This window comes from Schistocerca cancellata, chromosome 1 (genome assembly GCF_023864275.1).
Source record: "Schistocerca cancellata isolate TAMUIC-IGC-003103 chromosome 1, iqSchCanc2.1, whole genome shotgun sequence".
NCBI classification, from domain to species: Eukaryota; Metazoa; Arthropoda; class Insecta; order Orthoptera; family Acrididae; genus Schistocerca; species Schistocerca cancellata.
Window position 1 is genome coordinate 732426627 of NC_064626.1, and position 19620 is coordinate 732446246.

The window sequence follows — 19620 nt, forward strand, 5'->3', positions numbered from 1 at the left end:
ATGGCAGCCTTTGTCCTGATTATTTCTTGTTTTATGTTATAAGATGAAATCAATCACTTCTGCCCACATAAAAAGTTGGAAAAACAGTTTAGTCCACCATTTTATTTGCCTTGTCTTGAAAGGGTAGTGAAATAAGAGTTGCTCATTCCTGTCTACATCTGTCTTATTGAGATTGTAGAATAGAATGTCATCAGATTTTATTTTTTTGTCATCCTTGTTTTGCTACAACCTTCTACTTCTTTTTTGTGGGTTTGTGAAGACCTGACAAACACACACCATCCCTTGTGTCCTTCCACTTTAGATACAATTGTTTCTTCCTCACAAACAGCTTCATGTTGACTACTCTTTGTTCAGGAAATCCTGTTTGATTAGGTATGCACATTCCCACAGTCTTCGTCTTGTGCTCCCACAGAAAATCAGAAAGAGCTGGTGAACTGTAATATCTGGCCATATAAATTGTGTGTCCCTTGCTGATGTAGCCAGAGAAAAGTCTCTGAAACAAGACAGTGACTGAATTGTCTCCCTACTCTTTCCCTGTGTAAACTTCAATGTCTAAAACAAATCTTGTCTTCAAATTGCATAAGGCAAATAATGATCTACAATTGTCAAGTCCTTTTTTTTATACACAAGGAAATTAATTCTTCCCTTGAATCAACACACACCTTTATCAATGATAAGGCATTCCTCGGGAAAGAATGCTTCAGAAAATTGTGAAAGTAAAATATATAGGTAATCTCTAATTTTATGCATGGGATCATTGCCGTGTTCATTACTTGGTATGTATGAGGCATTGTCATTTACGTGCAGGCAAGAGAGAATAACAAAGAATCTATTTCTGACCACTGTAGACCAGTGTGCACACAGTGTGTTTTTCTTTGTTAGGTGGACATAAATTACAACAGCAAAGAAAAACTAATACTAGTTTACGCCATTTTATGAGCTCCACATGCCTGTGGGTGTCATGTTGTTTGAGCTTGTCATGTTATCTGGACTGGATTTCACATACTTCTTAATTTCTGCCTTGGTGAGCTTAACCATTGATGTAGGGGAAAAAATGGACAAAAATGTTGACAGAACTGTTACTGCCATTGACATTTGTCACACATTCACATTCTTCTTTGAGTTCAAGCAATGATGGTTGTTCATCCTAATTTCACATCTGAAGATTTTTCAACACTAGAACATCTTGTCTTGCATTGTGTCTCTATAGATGGCACTACATTTGAAGTACAACTTTGATTATTAGGAAGAGTGAGGGTAGTACAACAAGTAATGCAACACATTTTTTTCTCAGCCGATCTTAGTTGGAAAAAGTGCAGATGTTGCTGTGGAACATAATGGAATATTCCCACTTCAGGTCCTGTATAGGTGGTGGCACTATACATGGCCTTCAAAATGGCATATGTAATAGAGGGGCATTCCAAGGAGAGCTGTTGTTTTCTTTTGACAGAAAACCAGAGCATCACATATGTTCAGAGGCACCTGCAGAATTCTATGGAGAACTGGCAATGAACAAATCATGGTGAGTCATTGAGCAAGGCATCTGTTATCACAACAATGTTGCACAAACTTGGCTGATCTCCTGAGGGCCAGCCAGCTATATGCATGGCTCTGACATCAAAAATTAGAGAGATACCATGTGAGCATACAGGCCCTCCCAGTAAGGCAACTTAAGGCCATCACATTGAATGAGGATTATGTTGAAAAATAGTATTTTGTAGCCAAAAGAGTAGGGAATAATATGGTGTATTGCAATTCTGAATGAAATCAATCTGCTTTCAGAAAAAAATGTTACATTACTTATTGAACGCCGCTCATGTATTACACTCTTCTTGATCTCAGTAGTGGTCAAGAACATATTACCAGAAAATGTGTTTCTAGCACAAGGAACCTGCAAAAATTACAGCTGTATGTGACAGTGCTGTGGTTTTGAATAAGTGAGGGTTGTCCTTCAGAATACTGAAATAGTTTCAGAAACATTCACACAGTGGAAGCACCATGCAGAAGCCAGTTCACAGCATGCCAACGCTGAATAGAAGCCTTGAGCACAACGGAAATAACATGAACAGAGGAAGATGGGTGGACCTCTGTCATGGGATACTTGTAGCAGCCCGCCACAAGAGCTGAACTCGGGCCTGCAACAGAAAATATTAAGACAGTTGTAAGAGCAGATATGCTGAACTTAGCTTCTTAATTAGCTGTGTGTACTTTATGTTAACTGTTTTTACTCTTTAAAGATACTGGAAAAATCATTTAGGTAGTTTACCAAAAAAGTGTACTTGGTACCAGTCCTTCACATGTTATGTTCCACCATTGTGAGTTTAGTTTCATGCCTATGATATAGTCTGTCAGTGAAATTCCCTGGTGCCACTTAGAAAGTAAGACTGTGTCCTTCAAAGAAGAATATCATGCCATTAAATTTTAGTTTGCAAATGGATGGCAATACATGACCTGCAACATACACCCATGGTGGCCACATGGTACGTCCGGAGTTCTAGTGGTAGGGTGTTCCATACCTTCACCAGCATGGTTGATAACTGCTGGATAGTCATTGGTGCATGTGGACATGCTGCAGTCTGTCTCCCCATTGCATTCCACATGTGCTCAATGTGATTTAAGCCAGCGGGAATGGGCAGGTCAGTTTATTCATCAAATATCCTCTCATTCCAAAAGCAGCTCCACTTCCACCCCCACCTCCATGTGTGCTGTATAGTGCAGTATCATCCATAAAAATTAAGTTGAGGTTCAATGAATCCCTGAACAATCCCACATGAAGAATCAGTACATTTTGCAATAATGTAGACCAGTGAGTGTGTGGTGTTCAAAGATTTGGAGGTCAATACACCTATGTGACATTGTCTCCCCACATTGTAATACCTATACCATCAAAACTATAATGTTTGACAATGTTCCTGGGTGCTTTACATGTTCCCACCTCTTTCTGTATGAGGGTACATTCATAATCACTATGCAGATGGGATATGCCCTCCTCATAGAACAACACACAACCCCAGTCCTCATTGGTCAAATCTGTATGCTCTACGCATTATCACAAACAGTGCCACTAATGTGCAGGTCTCAAGAACACAGCATATTTGTCGAGACACCACACTCATGCAGTCACCATGCCATTGTGGAGCCTGAAATTGTATGACTTGTAGTCCTGCTAAATGTGGCTGCAATTGTGTCCGCTGTTTGATATGTGTCCCTTCTTGTCTGTTGCACAATGTAGTGATCATCTGCTGCTGTAATTGACCCTTCCCCAGTTCTTCAGGTGCCAGTGCCTGTGGTTCAGAATACTCCCCATGCATGTGAAACAAAGGTGTAAACAATACCAAACTTGTGGGCTCTCATGTCTGCTTCCTGTGCATAATTAAGAATTGGGCTGCTTTGGTATAGTTATACCTTGCCTGAAAAAAATTAAAGCAACCAGAATGAGAGGAGGGATCAAAGTGTAACTTAAGGGGTTGAGATGGTATGTAATGTTATTTCAGTGATTACAAAGAACTGTCAGCATTCACAATGAACTTGGCAGTATGAGTCTACTTTCCAATATGACACTGCACCACCTCTTGCCAGGATGCATGTGCTGATTCGGATGGGAAGGTATCATAAAGCCATTGTATTTTCTCCTGAGGCAAACTGGCCCACAACTTTTGCAACTTGGCCTTTATGACATAGATAATGACACTGTAATGGAGTTGATACCTGAACTGGTTCCACATATGCTCTATTGGGGATAGAGCTGGGGATATTGCAGATGATAGGAGTACCTCAACATCACATAGACAGTTTGTACAAATACATCTCATGTGGACAAGTGTTGTCCTGTTGAAAACTGGCACCATGATACTGTCACATGAGATGGAATAAAGATGATGCAGAACATCCATGACATACAGACGTGTCATCATAGTTCGCTCTATCACAACCAGTCACCACCTGAAGTCATAAACAATGTCCCCCACCATGATGCCAGGAGTAACACTGCTGTGCCTCTTCAAAACAGTAGAAGAATGGGTCATTTTCCCAGGTTACTATGATAGCCGTCAACAGTGTTCATCTGGAGCAGTGTACAACTGTAATTCATCACTGAGCACAATGCAATGCCATTCATCAGAGGTTCATGCTTTCCTGTCATGGCATGATTCTAAATGCATCTGTGTGTTGAGGTGTTAATGGCAGTCTATGCATAGGCTGGTAATTCCATAGTATGGTTCTGTAGTATGATGCACAATGATACAGAATGTTGCAGGGAGACCATTACAGTTCTTGGATGGCAGGTACACATGTGAAATCATTACAGCATGTGGTCACAGTACAGCAATCCTCCCTTGTGGCCTGGCATCATCAGCAGGAACCTTGATGTTGAGTATGAGTAGCATGATGAGAGACAAATGGAGACCCACAATGAGGCTTTTTCAAATTCTGACAAGTGCTGATAATGCCGTATCGCATGAGTATGCATCTTCATCTCCATTACAGTGATAACCCAAACAACACTTAAACATGAACAACATTAATGCACTCTGGTGGCTGTTCTGCCTGTCACAGAGAATTGCAGTTCTAATCATTTACATAACAATTGATGGTGTTTACATGTACAAAGTTACACTGGCATTAGACCATGTCTTATAGGTACTTCATCTTTTTTGTCAGGCAGTGTAGGTGTCTGTGGTACTGAGAAATATTTTTATTTCAGTTTTCCCTCAAAATTTTATCATAACTGAAAGAAACTACCATTTGATTTATTCCTATGGTATTCATTTGATTGAACATTGACACTTTTTCCATGTGTATTATTGTCTAATATAATCTCATAAGTATATCAAACTGTTAAAATTTCTTTCAGGTTCCTGTGACCCTTATGTAAAGATACACTTACTGCCAGAGGAAAAATTTGGTAATGTAACCAAGCCAAGAACAAAAACACACAAGAAAACAGTTTTTCCATTATATGATGAAACATTTACTATGTAAGTAAAATGATGGTGCTTTTGTTAGAGGTGTATACTTAAGAGATCCTGATATTACTGAACATTATTTTGTATTTCAGAAATTTAACACCAGAGCAACAAGGAATCAAAAATGGTATTGTACATTTTGTGGTTAAAGATCAAGACTTCATTGGGGCAAATCAGTTTATCGGTGAAGCATACATTGCATTTGCAGATGTTCCACGTACTGACATGACAAAAGGGCTTGAGGAACTGGAGCAGATTCATCTCAAGTTGAGCAGACCAACTCGATTTGGTAGGCAACAGAATGATCTCTCCTATTTTAGTTTTTGAATATTTTATAATAAAAATGACTGTTAAAAAACACATCTGTTTTAGAAGGCAATTCAAGACTGATGCAGTATGTCTCCAAACATATTTCTCTTACTGCATTGAGTAATTAGCTTATTTTTACTGCAAAGCTTCCACCTCTAACACAACAGGTAAACATAGGAATTGTTCCTTGGAAAAGGATGTAACAGATTTTCTTCCTAATTATTTCAAACCCTGAGTTTTTGCCCAGTCTCCAATGACCTTGTAATCAATGGCATGTCAAACATTAATGTTCTTTCTTCTTTCAACTTAATTATTTTACTGTATAGTATTATATGAATTAATTGTCACTTGACAGCATGCAGGCTGGAGTGCTGCCAACAACAATATACCAATGCACAAACGTTTGTCCCTGCCAATTCTCAAGTAAAGATATTTCTCATGACTTGTTGTTGTTGTTGTTGTTGTTGTTGTTGTTGTTGTCTTCAGTCCTGAGACTGGTTTGCTGCAGCTCTCCATGCTACTTCATCCTGTGCAAGCTTCTTCATCTCCCAGTACTTACTCCAACCTACATCCTTCTGAATATGCTTAGTGTATTCATCTCTTGGTCTCCCTCTATGATTTTTACCCTTCACGCTGCCCTCCAATACTAAATTGGTGATCCCTTGATGCCTCAGAACATGTCCTACCAACCCATCCCTTCTTCTAGTCAAGTTGTGCCACAAACTTCTCTTCTCCCCAATCCTATTCAATACTTCCTCATTAGTTATGTGATCTACCCCTCTAATCTTCAGCATTCTTCTGTAGCACCACGTTTTGAAAGCTTCTATTCTCTTCTTGTCCAAACTATTTATTGTCCAGGTTTCACTTCCATACATGGCTACACTCCATACAAATACTTTCAGAAATGACTTCCTGACACTTAAATCTATACTCGATGTTAACAAATTTCTCTTCTTCAGAAATGCTTTCCTTGCCATTGCCAGTCTACATTTTATATCCTCTCTACTTTGACCATCATCAGTTATTTTGCTCCCCAAATAGCAAAACTTCTTTACTACTTTAAGTGTCTCATTTCCTAATCTAATTCCCTCAGCATCACCCGACTTAATTTGACAACATTCCATTATCATCATTTTGCTTTTGTTGATGTTCATCTTATATCCTCCTTTCAAGACACTGTTCATTCCGTTCAACTGCTCTTCCAAGTCCTTTGCTGTCTCTGACAGAATTACAGTGTCAGGGTCGGTATTGCCTCACGTGTTCCAACATTTCTACGGAATCCAAACTGATCTTCCCCGAGGTCGCCTTCTACCAGTTTTTCCATCTGTCTGTAAAGAATTCATGTTAGTATTTTGCAGCTGTGACTTATTAAACTGATAGTTCAGTAATTTTTGCATCTGTCAACACCTGCTTTCTTTGGGATTGGAGTTATTATATTCTTCTTGAAGTCTGAGGGTATTTCGCCCGTCTCATACATCTTGCTCACCAGATGGTAGAGTTTTGTTAGGACTGGCTCTCCCAAGGCCGTCAGTAGTTCCAATGGAATGTTGTCTACTCCCAGGGCCTTGTTTCGACTTAGGTCTTTCAGTGCTCTGTCAAACTCTTCACGCAGTATCGTATCTCCCATTTCATCTTCATGTACATCCACTTCCATTTCCATAATATTGTCCTCAAGTACATCGCCCCTGTATAAACACTCTATGTACTCCTTCCTTTCCCTTCTTTGCTTAGAACTAGGTTTCCATCTGAGCTCTTGATATTCATACAAGTGGTTCTCTTTTCTCCAAAGGTCTCTTTAATTTTCCTGTAAGCAGTATCTATCTTACCCCTAGTGAGATATGCCTCTACATCCTTGCATTTCTCCTCTAGCCATCCCTGTTTAGCCATTTTGCACTTCCTGTCAATCTCATTTTTGAGACGTTTGTATTCCTTTTTGACTGTTTCATTTACTGCATTTTTATATTTTCTCCTTTCATCAGTTAAATTCAATATTTCTTCTGTTACCCAAGGATTTCTACAAGCCCTCGTCTTATTCGCCTACTTGATCCTCTGCTGCCTTCACTACTTCATCCCTCAAAGCTACCCATTCTTCTTCTACTGTATTTCTTTCCCCCATTCCTGTCAATTGTTCCCTTCTGCTCTCCCTAAATGCTGGACAACCTCTGGTTTAGTCAGTTTATCCAGCTCCCATCGCCTTAATTTCCCACCTTTTTGCACTTTCTTCATTTTTAATCTACAGTTCATAACCAACAGACTGTGGTCAGAGTCCACATCTGCCCCTGGAAATGTCTTACAATTTAAAACCTGGTTCCTAAATCTCTGTCTCACCATTATATAATCTATCTGATACCTTTTAGTATCTCCAGGATTCTTCCATGTATACAACCTTCTTTTATGATTCTTAAACCAAGTGTTAGCTATGATTAAGTTATGCTCTGTGCAAAATTCTACCAGATGGCTTTGTCTTTCATTTCTTACTCCCAATCCATATCCACCTACTGTTTCCTTCTCTCCCTTTTCCTACTCTCGAATTCCAGTCACCCATGACTATTAAATTTTCATCTCCCTTCACTACCTGAATAATTTCTTTTATCTCATCATACATTTCATCAATTTCTTCATCATCTGCAGAGCTAGTTGGCATATAAACTTGTACTACTGTAATAGGCATGCGCTTCATGTCTATCTTGGCCACAATGATGCATTCACTATGCTGTTTGTAGTAGCTTACCCGCACTCCTATGTTTTTACTCATTATTAAACCTACTCCTGCATTACCCCTATTTGATTTTGTATTTATAACCCTGTATCCACCTGACCAAAAGTCTTGTTCCTCCAGCCACTGAACTTTACTAATTCCCACTATATCTAACATTAACCTATCCATTTCCCTTTTTAAATTTTCTAACCTACCTGCCCGATTAAGGGATCTGACATTCCATGCTCTGATCCATAGAATGCCAGTTTTCTTTCTCCTGATAACGATGTCCTCTTGAGTAGTCCCCGCCCGGAGATCTGAAAGGGGGACTATTTTACCTCCGGAATATTTTACCCAAGAGGATGTCGTCATCATTTAACCATACAGTAAAGCTGCATGCCATCGGGAAAAGTTACGGCTGTAGTTTCCCCTTGCTTTCAGCCTTTCACTGTACCAGCACAGCAAGGCTGTTTTGGTTAGTGTTACAAGGCCAGATAGTCAATCATCCAGACTGTTGCCCCTGCAACTACTGTATAGGCTGCTGCCCCTCTTCAGGAACCACATGTTTGTCTGGCCTCTCAACAGATACCCATCCATTGTGGTTGCACCTACGGTACGGCTATCTGTGCCGTGAGGCACGCAAGCTTCCCCACCAACAGCAAGGTCCATGGTTCACCTAATTTAGTAAAAAATAAAAATATAACTACAGAATAGCCGCATAGAGTGGCAACATAGGGTGTCATTCCTGAGTGACTGTAGGAGTGTACTACATGACTTATACAACATTTGTAGTTGGTGTCATGAATGGCAGCTAGCTCTAAATGTAGAGAAAAGTAAGGTAATGCAGATGAGAAGGAAAAACAAACATGCAATGTTCGAACGAAGTATTAGTAATGTGCTACATGGCACAGTCTAGGTGTAGAGTTGCAAAGTGATATGAAATGGATTAAGCATGTAAGAATTGTAGTAGGGAAGGCAAATGGTTGTCTTTGGTTTATTGGGAGAAATTTAGGAAAGTGTGGTTCAGTTGTAAAGAAGACCACATATGGGACACTAGTGTGACCTGTTCTTGAGTACTGCTCAAGTGTTTGGATTCACACCAGGTCAGATTGAAGGAAGAAGTTGAAGCAAATTAGAGGCAGGCTGCTAACTTTGCAATTGTTAAGTGTGAACAGCATTCAAGTATTAAACAGAGATGCTTCAGGAACTCAAATGGGAATCCCTGGAGGGAAGGTGACGTTCTTTCAAAGGGACGCTATTGAAGAAATTTAGAAAACTGATATCGGAAGTGGACTGCAGAACAGTTCTACTGTCACCAACACACACATCGCGTAAAGACTGTGAAGGTAATATAAGAGAAATTAAGGTTTGTAAAGAGGCATATAGACTGTCAATTTTCCCTCACTCTGTTTGCAAAAGGAACAAGAAAGGAAATAATAAGCAGTAGAACAGGGTACCCTCACCATACACTGTATATGGTGCCTTGCAGAAGATGTAAATGCCAGGGCACCCATACTTGCAGAGGGGGGGGGGGGGGGGGGGTCTGCATCTCATCTGAATCCCCCCCCCCCCCCCCCCCAATTTCTCAGAGAAAGGAAAAAAAAAGAAAAAATAAACAGTGTAGTCAGGTATTATTCTTCCAAGAAAATGATAGGAATTGTATGGCTACTTAAACACACACACACACACACACACACACACACACACACACACACACACACACACACACACTCTCTCTCTCTCTCTCTCTCTCTCTCTCTCTCTCTCTCTCTCTCTCTCTCTCTATTGTATGGGTGCTCTTGTGTATATGTAGAGTGAGGTACGTGGTAGCTGCTTGCTGGCAGGAATGTCACAGCTTTCCCCCTTAAATGTCAGATATTTAAATAACTTAAATGAAATGGATCACTAATTAAAATTATAAACTGTAGTTGTTTTGTGCAGTTACGAGGAACACATGTTAGTTGAATGAAACATTCTATGACAGTGTGCATAAAAATTTTACAGCAAAGATGTTACGTAAAGTTTTTAATAACAGGTGCAATTGATTCTGATGTGGTTCATTCATTTCTTTAAAACCAGCTTATGAAAATTTAGCTCTGCAATGCTTGTAGCTAGTTATATACTAGTATCTATTGCTTCCTAAATTTGGTATATTACTCTGGAAACTTGTTACATAGAATATTTATATATATTTTTCAGAATCAAGAGTTCTGAGAGCTTTGGAGAACAGACAAGAAAAACTGGCAAAAGATTTTATTAAGAAGCAAAAGGCAAAGATCATTGACAACTAAATTATAATACATCCAAATCTTTAGGGCTGAAGTGGTAGCTACATGTGATAAATTAACTTCATTTGGTGGTGCCATGGTAAACTGATGTACTGTAAAAACTTGTTCATTTATGAACTTTTTCGTGACTTTATTGAAAGTCTTATTTTGTACAAATTTGTACCTTGAATGTATTTAAGAACTTTTGTAAAGACTGCAATGTATATATATTTATAACTAGATAGAATAAATGTTACAGCATTTTTTAAAGATGTGTATGATGAAGCCCAACCATAAAAATTATTGATATGGTAAAACTGATATTTAAAAAAATTGTTTGTGGTATTACATATCACCAGGTTACAATCAGTACTTTAAATTTATGTTTTCATATCTTTTTTTACTTATTCATTAGTTTTCTGACTCGTTTAGCACACCCTGCCACAAATTCCTCTCCTGTAACAAGCTCTCTGTCACAGAATATCACTTGCACCCTATGTTCTCACATATTTGTTGGGTGTGTTCCACTCGTCTCTTACAATTTTTACTCTTGACAGCTGCTCCTAGTATTTTGGAAGTTATTCCTTGATGTGTTAACACGTCATATGATCCTGTCTCTTCTTCTTTCCAGTCTTTTTCATGTGTTTCTTTCCTCAATGATTGTGTGTGCAGGTTCCTCATTCCTAATGCTGTCAATCCACCTTCCTTCTATGACACCACGCCCCGGATGCTTCAGTTCTCTTTTTTTCTGGTTTTCACACATTTCATGATTTGCTACCATACAAGTTGTGCTCCAAATGCACCTTCTCAGAAATATCTTCTTCAAATTATCTCTGATGTTTGATGCTAGGAAATTTCTTTTGGACAAGACTGCCCACTTTGGTAGTGCTAGTCTGCATTTTTATATCTTTGCTTTGTCTGTCATGTGTTATTTTGCTTCCAAGTTCCTTAACTTCACTTTCATCATGGTCACTAATTTTAATGATAAGTTTATTGCTAATCTCATTTCTGCTGCTCTTCAATATTTTCACCTTTCGTTTGTTTACTCTCGATCGACATTATGTACTCATTACTGTTCATGCTATTCAACAGATCCAGTAATTCTTCACTTTCACAGAGGAACAGCCATGTCATCACTGAATTTTATGGGTAATCTCCTTTTGCCCTGAATTTTAATCCCTCTTCTTGCAATGTACCCATTACCTGTAATACACTCAGTTCCATATGTCTTGAAGTCTTAATCATGATGTTATGGGATAACATCTTGGAAACTTACTTTAGAAAGGATTGTGGCCAACTTAGGCACATAATACTGTAATTAAAATTAAGTGGCCCCTTTCCACTTTATCTGCACATAAAAGATTTTGATAGCTAGTTCCACTCATATAGTACACAGTTAAAGGAAATTGCATTTAATTCCATAAAGTTGTCCCTTTTCCACAATATAGTAACTTGGTTTTGACTCAGTGAGAAACTGTTGGCCATGACAGTGGCACAAGATGCAGGATTAGAGATATGACATTAACAGTGAACACACTATAGTTTTCAATAAAATCACCAGAATTGAATACTGCATTGAAATAGTAACATTTTGTGCAACATTACCACTCAGTGGGTGCATGTGTATTAATCTACATGAACCTTTTATTGAGAAGTTAGTCACTAGCTTGTTTGACACTTCCCACTACAAAGATGTTACATGGTTAATAATGTGCATGAGACATATTCATACTTACCAAAATAGTTACTTTCTGTACAAATGCTAAAACCAACATAACAGTGTTACATGATTGCTTTTCGGTCACAAACTTTTAGATATATAGAAGTTGTGTATATAATATTGGGATGAAGACATTGACTCAAGATGATTACATGACAAATGGATCCTGGAAACTGGAGATTTTTGATTGAGGTGGGCTATTTAAAGACTGGCGCACAGGTATTTGTTATTCTCAAACTACAAAATGTTTTTGAAATGAGCTAGGTTGAATTTTAACTGGACTAAAATGTAGCTTAGTAAATTATCAAAGTATATAAAACCATCTTATGTGTCTGTGTTCGTAATACCTTACATAGGTAAGGCTTCTGTCTTGAAAATTATTTAACATTATGTTAAATTATTCAAAATCACAATTAGTGGCATAATCAGTCAGTGACAGTTGTCAACTGGTTCAGAAAATAGTACAGTATAGCACATTGTCAATGTTCATAACCTGGTAAGCCCAAGAGTAAACTTGCCACTGGAAAATTGTGAACATCTGAGATTTAAATGTCAGTTATCTTTTAAGTATGTTCACAGAATGAGTGGAATGAGTGTTTTTGAATAGATACTGGCAATATTTCAGATTCTGTCAATCAGCTCAAAATGTTTTTCCATATGTATAGTTGTAGACGTTTCAATAAGCCAAAACTTTTCATTACTCAAACTTTTAGTAAAACTAAAAGCATCACTGAAATAAGCAAGTTCAATATAACCAACTGGATAATAAATTTAATGAAACTGCACTTAAATAACACTTTGAAATATTAATGTACATATTTCATACACTGAAAAAAAACACCAAATAGGTGCAGTAGTTCTCACACTTACTTGTCCTTGCTATCTTTGAGACTCTGTGGATGATAATTTTCCAAAAGTGTGATGTTATGTCTCCCGTTTCATAGATTCTGTATACCAATTGGAATATTCATTTGGTTGCCAATTCCTTCAATAATATTAGAAATACTGAAGAAATGTTATGTTTCTTCTGCCTTATTTGATTGCAAGTCTTTCAAAACTGGGTTAAACTCTGACTCTAATACTGGATCCCTACGTCTTTCATATCAACTCTCACTTATTTTTTTCCATCACATTATCAGACACTTTCTCATCCTCATAGAGGCCTTCAATGCTCTCTCTCCTTTTTGTTTCACAATGGAATTTACATTGGCATGTTTAATGTTGATGCCCTGGTTTTTAATTTCATTGAAGCTTGTTTTGAGTTACAAAAACCATTTCCTTTTGATTTCTTCACATTTTCCCTGCAGCCACTTCACCTTCACTACTATGCACTTCATATTTATTTCACTACTAAATGACATACAAGATCTGATCAAAAAATTCCAGAACGTGATTTTGTGCCAATGGTGTGTTGGGAATGAAATCCAGTTGGCATCCCTGCTCATGCCTGTGTTTAATGTGTAACTGCCAATAGCTTCATTGTTATATGTCTGTTAGTTATTGTTCAGTGCTGTGTCACACAGTTTGCAAATTTCAAGATGGCAGAGTTAAAGGACCAATGCGTCTGCATTAAATTTTGTGTGAAACTTAGGAAAACCTTTACAGAGACACACCAAATGATGCAGAAAGACTATGGTGATGTGTGCTTAAGCCATACTCGGTATTACAAATGGTTCACATGGCTTGAAAATTCTGGATGGAAGTAAAAGATGACCCTCATTCAGGAAGCCCTTTGACATCTACCTATGATGCTCATGTCAGGAATGTCAGCAAAATCGTGCAAGCCAATCGAAGATTGACTCTCAGAGAGTACAGAAGAATGTAACATTTCAATTGACTCATGTCATGAAATCCTGACACAGCATCTTGGAATGCATTGTGTTGTCACCTAGTTGGTTCCATGGCACTAGTCAAGATCAGAAAGTCCTTCATCTCGCAATCATGAAGAACTTTTGGATTGTGCAAATGAGAATAAGATGTTCCTTAAGAGAATCATAATTGGTGATAAGACTTTGGGCTACAGTTAGGATGTTGATACCAAGATTCAATCTTCACAAGGGGTCTTGGAAGTTTCTCAAAGGCCAAAAAAAAAAAAAAAAAAAAAAAGCTCATGTCAGGTCAAATGTCAAAGCCATGCATAGTTTTCTTTGAGTTTGAGGGATTAGTTCATCATGAATTTGTGCTAAACTGACCAACTGTTAATCAATTGTACTGTCAGGACATGTTGCGATGCCTGTGAGAAAATGTGAGATGGAAATGGCCTTAAATGTGGTGAGACAGTTCATGGCTCTTGTATCATGATATAGCACCTACACATTCATGCCTGTTGGTGTGTGACTATTGCACAAAAAAAACAAAATCACTATGCTGCTTCATGATCCGTTCTACTTCCAAAGCTGAAAATCCTGTTGAAAATACAAAAATTTGCTATGATAGACTAGATAAAAGAAAATTTGCAGATGGTGCTCCGTGTGATCCAGCAAGAGGCATACCAAGACTGCCTCTGGAAGTGTAAGTAGCATTGGAAGTGGTGTATCAATTGTGGAGGAGAGTATTTTGAAGGAGATCATGAGGTATGGGTGAAAGGTAAGTGCAGAAAAATTTTGTAGACAGTCTCAGAATTTTTTTAAACAGACCTCATACTTGTGTATCCCTGTCTTTTCCAGAACATTTCTGTTCTTCCTTTTTTCATTTATCAGTTACAGTATTTCTTATGCTGCCCAGGGTATTTTTGCAGTTACCTTCCTTGTTTTTCTGCACATCATCTGTGATTGCCATTCTCCAAGTTGTTCATTCCTCTTCAACTGAACTATCTGTTGTATCTATTATCACTGAAGCTATAACCTTGGAGAACTCTAAACACATCTCACCATTCATCAGTTCTCCTCTTCCCACACTGATTCTTCTGGATGACTTGTAAACTTCAGTCTATTCTTCATTATACTTGAGTGTGGTCCAAATTTATATCCTCTCCTGGTTATGTCTTACAATCAAGTATCTGATTTCAAAATTGCCTTCTGTCTACGATGTAATCCATCCGGAATCTTCCCTTGTCTTTACGTCTTTTCCAAGTATACCTCCTTATCTTAGTATTTTTGAACAGTATATCTACCATTTAAGATGAAATTTATCACAGAACTTAATTAGTTTTTATCTTTTCTCATTCCTACTAAGTAGTCCATATTCTTCAGTAACTCATTATTCTAATCTTTCCCCACAACCACTTTCCAGTCCTCTATGGTTATTAGAATATCATCTCCCTTCATATACTGAATTACCCATTCAATATCCTCATAGTTTCTCCCTCTCTCTTCATCTTCTGCTTGTGATGTTACAATTTATATCTGAACTACTGTTATTGAAGTTGGTTTGCTGTTGATTATGATAACAACCCTATTGCAGAACTGCTTGCAGTAGCTCACTGTCTACCCTACTTCCTATTCATAATGAATCATACTCCCATTAAACCATTTTTTGTTGCACTGTATTTATCTGACCAGAAATCATTTCCTTTCCATTTACACTATATGTAGATTAAGTCTTAGCAGATTTTCTAGCTTTCCTATCAAATTAAAACTTTTGGCAGTTTCCTCCCAGAGATCTGACTGGCAGACTAATCTGTAGTCTTTCACCAATGCCACTTTTTCAATTACAGGCCATGTGTCCTATAGATACACATAGTGTCTTTAATGCAGCAATTTATGTTGCCTTCTGCTACATCATGCTGTTGATCATTGCTGATTGTTCTGCTTTTAGTTGCAACATCTCACCCACAAGTGCAGTACGGCATCCCAAATGCCTGTCTGCTCTTCCACAGGCCATTGGCTGAATGAGGGTGATTCCTTATACCAGAAGTGCTTGACCACGATCACTAATGATTTTTATTCAAAGTGTAAGCAGTGGTTGGGATCAAATCTGGAGGCACTGATGTTTTGACTAATAGTCAAAGATGCTACACCCTGACCACTGGTGTGTACAATACAGTTTGGATTAATAATTAATTTTCCAAGTAACAAGTATGTTGGTGTGACCCTCCTTGCTGCTACCACATTCACACATGGCGGGTTAAATACTCTAGAGGGCTATTAGTGCATTGGAGGTGCACAAATTCCACTTTTAACTTGTCCATGCTTCCCTGTAAGTCAGGCTGGCAAGCTGCCGCACATTATCAGCAGAATGGGTATACTGCTTTGCTCCTGACCAGGCCATGCTATGCCCAACCTAAGCAGGCTAAAGGCTTCTTTGCTTGCTTGCCGGTCTTCCTGCTATGCCACACTAGGTAGCAGTTTATTCTATATGCTTTCACTGTAGTATTATAAGTAGGGTTCGGAAGTTGGTGAAAATAAGAGTAAAGAACTAATTGAGGAAGGAACAGCAAGGCTTCAGACTTGGGAGGTCAACAGTTGACCTCATTTGCAGCAAGCAACCACCAGGAGCACCTCTCAAGGCGACACTCGGTGAAATTCATTTTGTGTCATTGTAGAAGACAGAATGGTGGATTTTGTTTGCCTCTTTTCACTTTTTTGCTTATTTATATATTTCCATATGAACAGTCTCCTCTGCACCTTCACCTTCTTTTGACTGATACTAGTTACACTAGCTACTCTCAATTAGAACCATCAGGTCACTGCTTCTGTAGTGAGGAGAACCATCTCATAGAGATCCTTTGCTCCTAAGATCCTGAAGGTGTCTATTATATGGCAACATCAACTAAAGTAAGGTTTTGGAATTCTAGTTTCTGCAACATTAATGTGTTCCAGCCAAATATGGCCCTATTAGTAACAATTTTAATTACTTCTTCCAAGATGCGTATTGCATGTTCACTGAATTCATTCTCAGAGGCCAGAATAGTTCATTCTAAATTCCCCTTACACATTTTAGCAAACATGAAGTTTGTTTTTCATGTAACGTTCATCTAAAAGGCATGTGTCTGAAAGCTTTTCTTTCATACTAAGCTTTCTTTCCACTATTTTGCATACCATCAGAATGTGGTTCTCAGTATACACTGTGCCATATTTTTTCCTATTTCAGTCAATGTTTGCCCTAAATTCTGAAAGCACATATACTGTCAAATGGCCTCAAGTCCTTAGCACACATTTCCACGCACTTGCCAGCCACTTAGTCTTTGCCCGCTTCCAAAATATTTATGGAGTGAGGAAACTACTAGTGAAGTTTACAAACATTTCTTAACATACTCGTACTAGTGAAATTTACAAACATGTCTTAACATATTCGACTGTTTACTAACTTTTTACACAATTTGCATTACAAGACAGCTACAGATTTATATGAAGCTGTCTCAGATGCATGAGAACTTTTCTCTTGTGGGCTCGGTTTCATGAATGGTATATATTCTGTAATTTTTAATTCCTCCTAAATCTCCTTTAAGTTTGGTTTGTTCATTTTTTTGCTCCAACTGTTATGGTAAACGGAAATGCCGTGTGCCTAGGGCCTCTCGTTGGGTAGACCGTTTGCTTGGTGCAAGTCTTTCGAGTTGATGCACTTCGGAAACTTGCATGTCGATGGGGATGAAATGATGATGATGATAACACAACACCCCGTCCCTGAGCCGAAAAAATTTCCGACCTAGCCGGGAATTAAACCCAGGCCAGTAGGCATGACATTCCGTCATGCAGACCACTCAGCCACCAGTGACTTGCAGTGAAACTACCTACACAAACACATAACTGGCTAGTCACATTGGATTGATAATGCAACCTGTTGGCAGGTGCAGCAGGCTTAACGCGTCCTGTGAAGCTTGACAGGCTAGCAGAAACCAAAGATGGTCTGCTTTAACCACTGTGCTTCAGGAGCCTGCATATGTACTGATGTGTGTCTATTGTGGCAGGTTAAGCCACTTTAATGGTTGTGGTGGGAGATAGGGGCAGGCAGGCTGGAAGGAGAATTTGCACATCTCTGTGCTGCACTCAAAAACTTGTACTATTTTGAAAAGATGTGAAGTTATGAGTCCTCAATCCACTCTATATGACTGTCAACCACTACACAGTTTCTGTATTTGGCTCATGGAAGACATGCAAGTTGTACTATAGTGTGTAGCGACATTCGCAATGTAAGGATTTACTTAGGAACAGTTTGAGATAGACCAGCGTTCACTGACAGCAGCAATTCCTGTCAGGTTTGAAACCAATTCTCATTGGAAATTCATGGTATTCATCTCTGAGCTCTGTCAGTTAGGTATTTTTATGACCACTGTCTTTATGCTTTGTTACATGGCTGTGAGTGACACCATCAGTTGTATTAATCTTGGATGGAGTGAATTAATACCACTTAAAAACTGAGCAACTTCATTCAGAAAGTGGTCATTGTCCAAACACTGCCATTCTGCCACCTGTCCATGCCCACAAACCTTATGGAGATGATGTCATGCAACTGGCTGGAAAAACACACACACACACACACACACACACACACACACACACACACACACACACTCACACTCACACTCACACTCACTCTCTCTCTCTCTCTCTCCACAAGTGCACTCTTTTAACGGAATGACAAATTTATCAGGTGTGCTTATTTAATGATCTTTAGAACTGTTGCCCATAAACAGGACCTTTTAGCTCTGTAGATAGCAAATTATCTTAAAACCAGAAAGCTCTTCTGTAAAAATTGCTTTGTAGGAAACTACAGCATCCATCCATTTCCACATGGGTTACATACTGGTAGCATTTTCCTTCAAAATTGTTTCCTGGAGATTAAATTCGTTTCTAGCAGCATGGATGGCAATGTGCTTTTTTGCTAACTACACCACCACCACCACCACGCTGCAGTTTCCATTCCTTTACATCTTCATTTCATGTATCTTCTTGGGAATCTTCTTGTTTTCCATTCTCTTCATATACCTACACCCTCTTAGCCTTGATATTTCTGTCGTGCTCTGCAAGGGTTCCTCTTTCACTCCTTTCCCTACGCTTTCATTCCTCGTCCTCTCTCTCCTTCTTAATCCATTCCAACTACTGAGGAACTTCATTCCCCATACGTGTAATCTTGTTATATCCCTTTTCTTCATTACCCAGTTTCAGATGCACAGGTCAGCACTGGGATGTAGTAACTTCTATAAATCACTTCTTTGCTTTTTTTGTGGGATGTATTATTCCAAACTAAACTTCCAACACTTTGTAGTAATGCTTCTGCCTGTCTGCCATGTTCAATGATCCTCTCATTTCTTCCATTTTCCACTAACACATCTCCCAAGCATCTTCAATTGTTCACTTTTAATCCTTATTCTGTTAGTTGGTCAATCTTTCTTGATAATTGTGACCAGCACCTCACACTTATTTACATTAAATTTGATTCCATACTGTATCACAGTTTCTACACAAGCATCCTGCTGTACCTGAAACTCCTCCTCCGTTTCCCCAGATCATCAAGTCATCTGTGAGCACCACTTCTTTCATCTTATCTTCTCCGGTTTTTTTCTGCCATCTTAGTCACTTTCTCATCCAAGACAACAATGAAGAGGAGAGGTGACAATTCACTCCCTGGTTTCACACCACTTGCTTTCTGGAACCAGTGTGTCCTTTCAGCTCCCACTTTCACACAACTCAAACTTCCACAATGCATTTCCTCCACTACGCTTGTTGTCTCTTTTTCCACTCACTTCTTTTTTAGTGTTCCCTAGTCATGTTTTCTACTGAT

The 19620-nt window shown here is 38.6% G+C and overlaps 1 protein-coding gene across 5 annotated transcripts in view; it reads left to right on the forward strand.

The window, feature by feature from the left end:
* Nucleotides 1-10508, forward strand: part of LOC126185297 (protein unc-13 homolog 4B) — a 509766-nt gene extending 499258 nt beyond the window's left edge. For all 5 annotated transcript variants that reach the window (XM_049928118.1, XM_049928117.1, XM_049928119.1 and 2 more), the window contains 3 exons: nucleotides 4853-4976; nucleotides 5057-5253; nucleotides 10171-10508. In XM_049928118.1, the coding sequence (XP_049784075.1) occupies nucleotides 4853-4976; nucleotides 5057-5253; nucleotides 10171-10262 (413 nt within the window). In that variant the 3' untranslated portion in view covers nucleotides 10263-10508. The remainder of the gene's footprint in view (nucleotides 1-4852; nucleotides 4977-5056; nucleotides 5254-10170) is intronic.
* Nucleotides 10509-19620: the final 9112 nt, after the last annotated feature.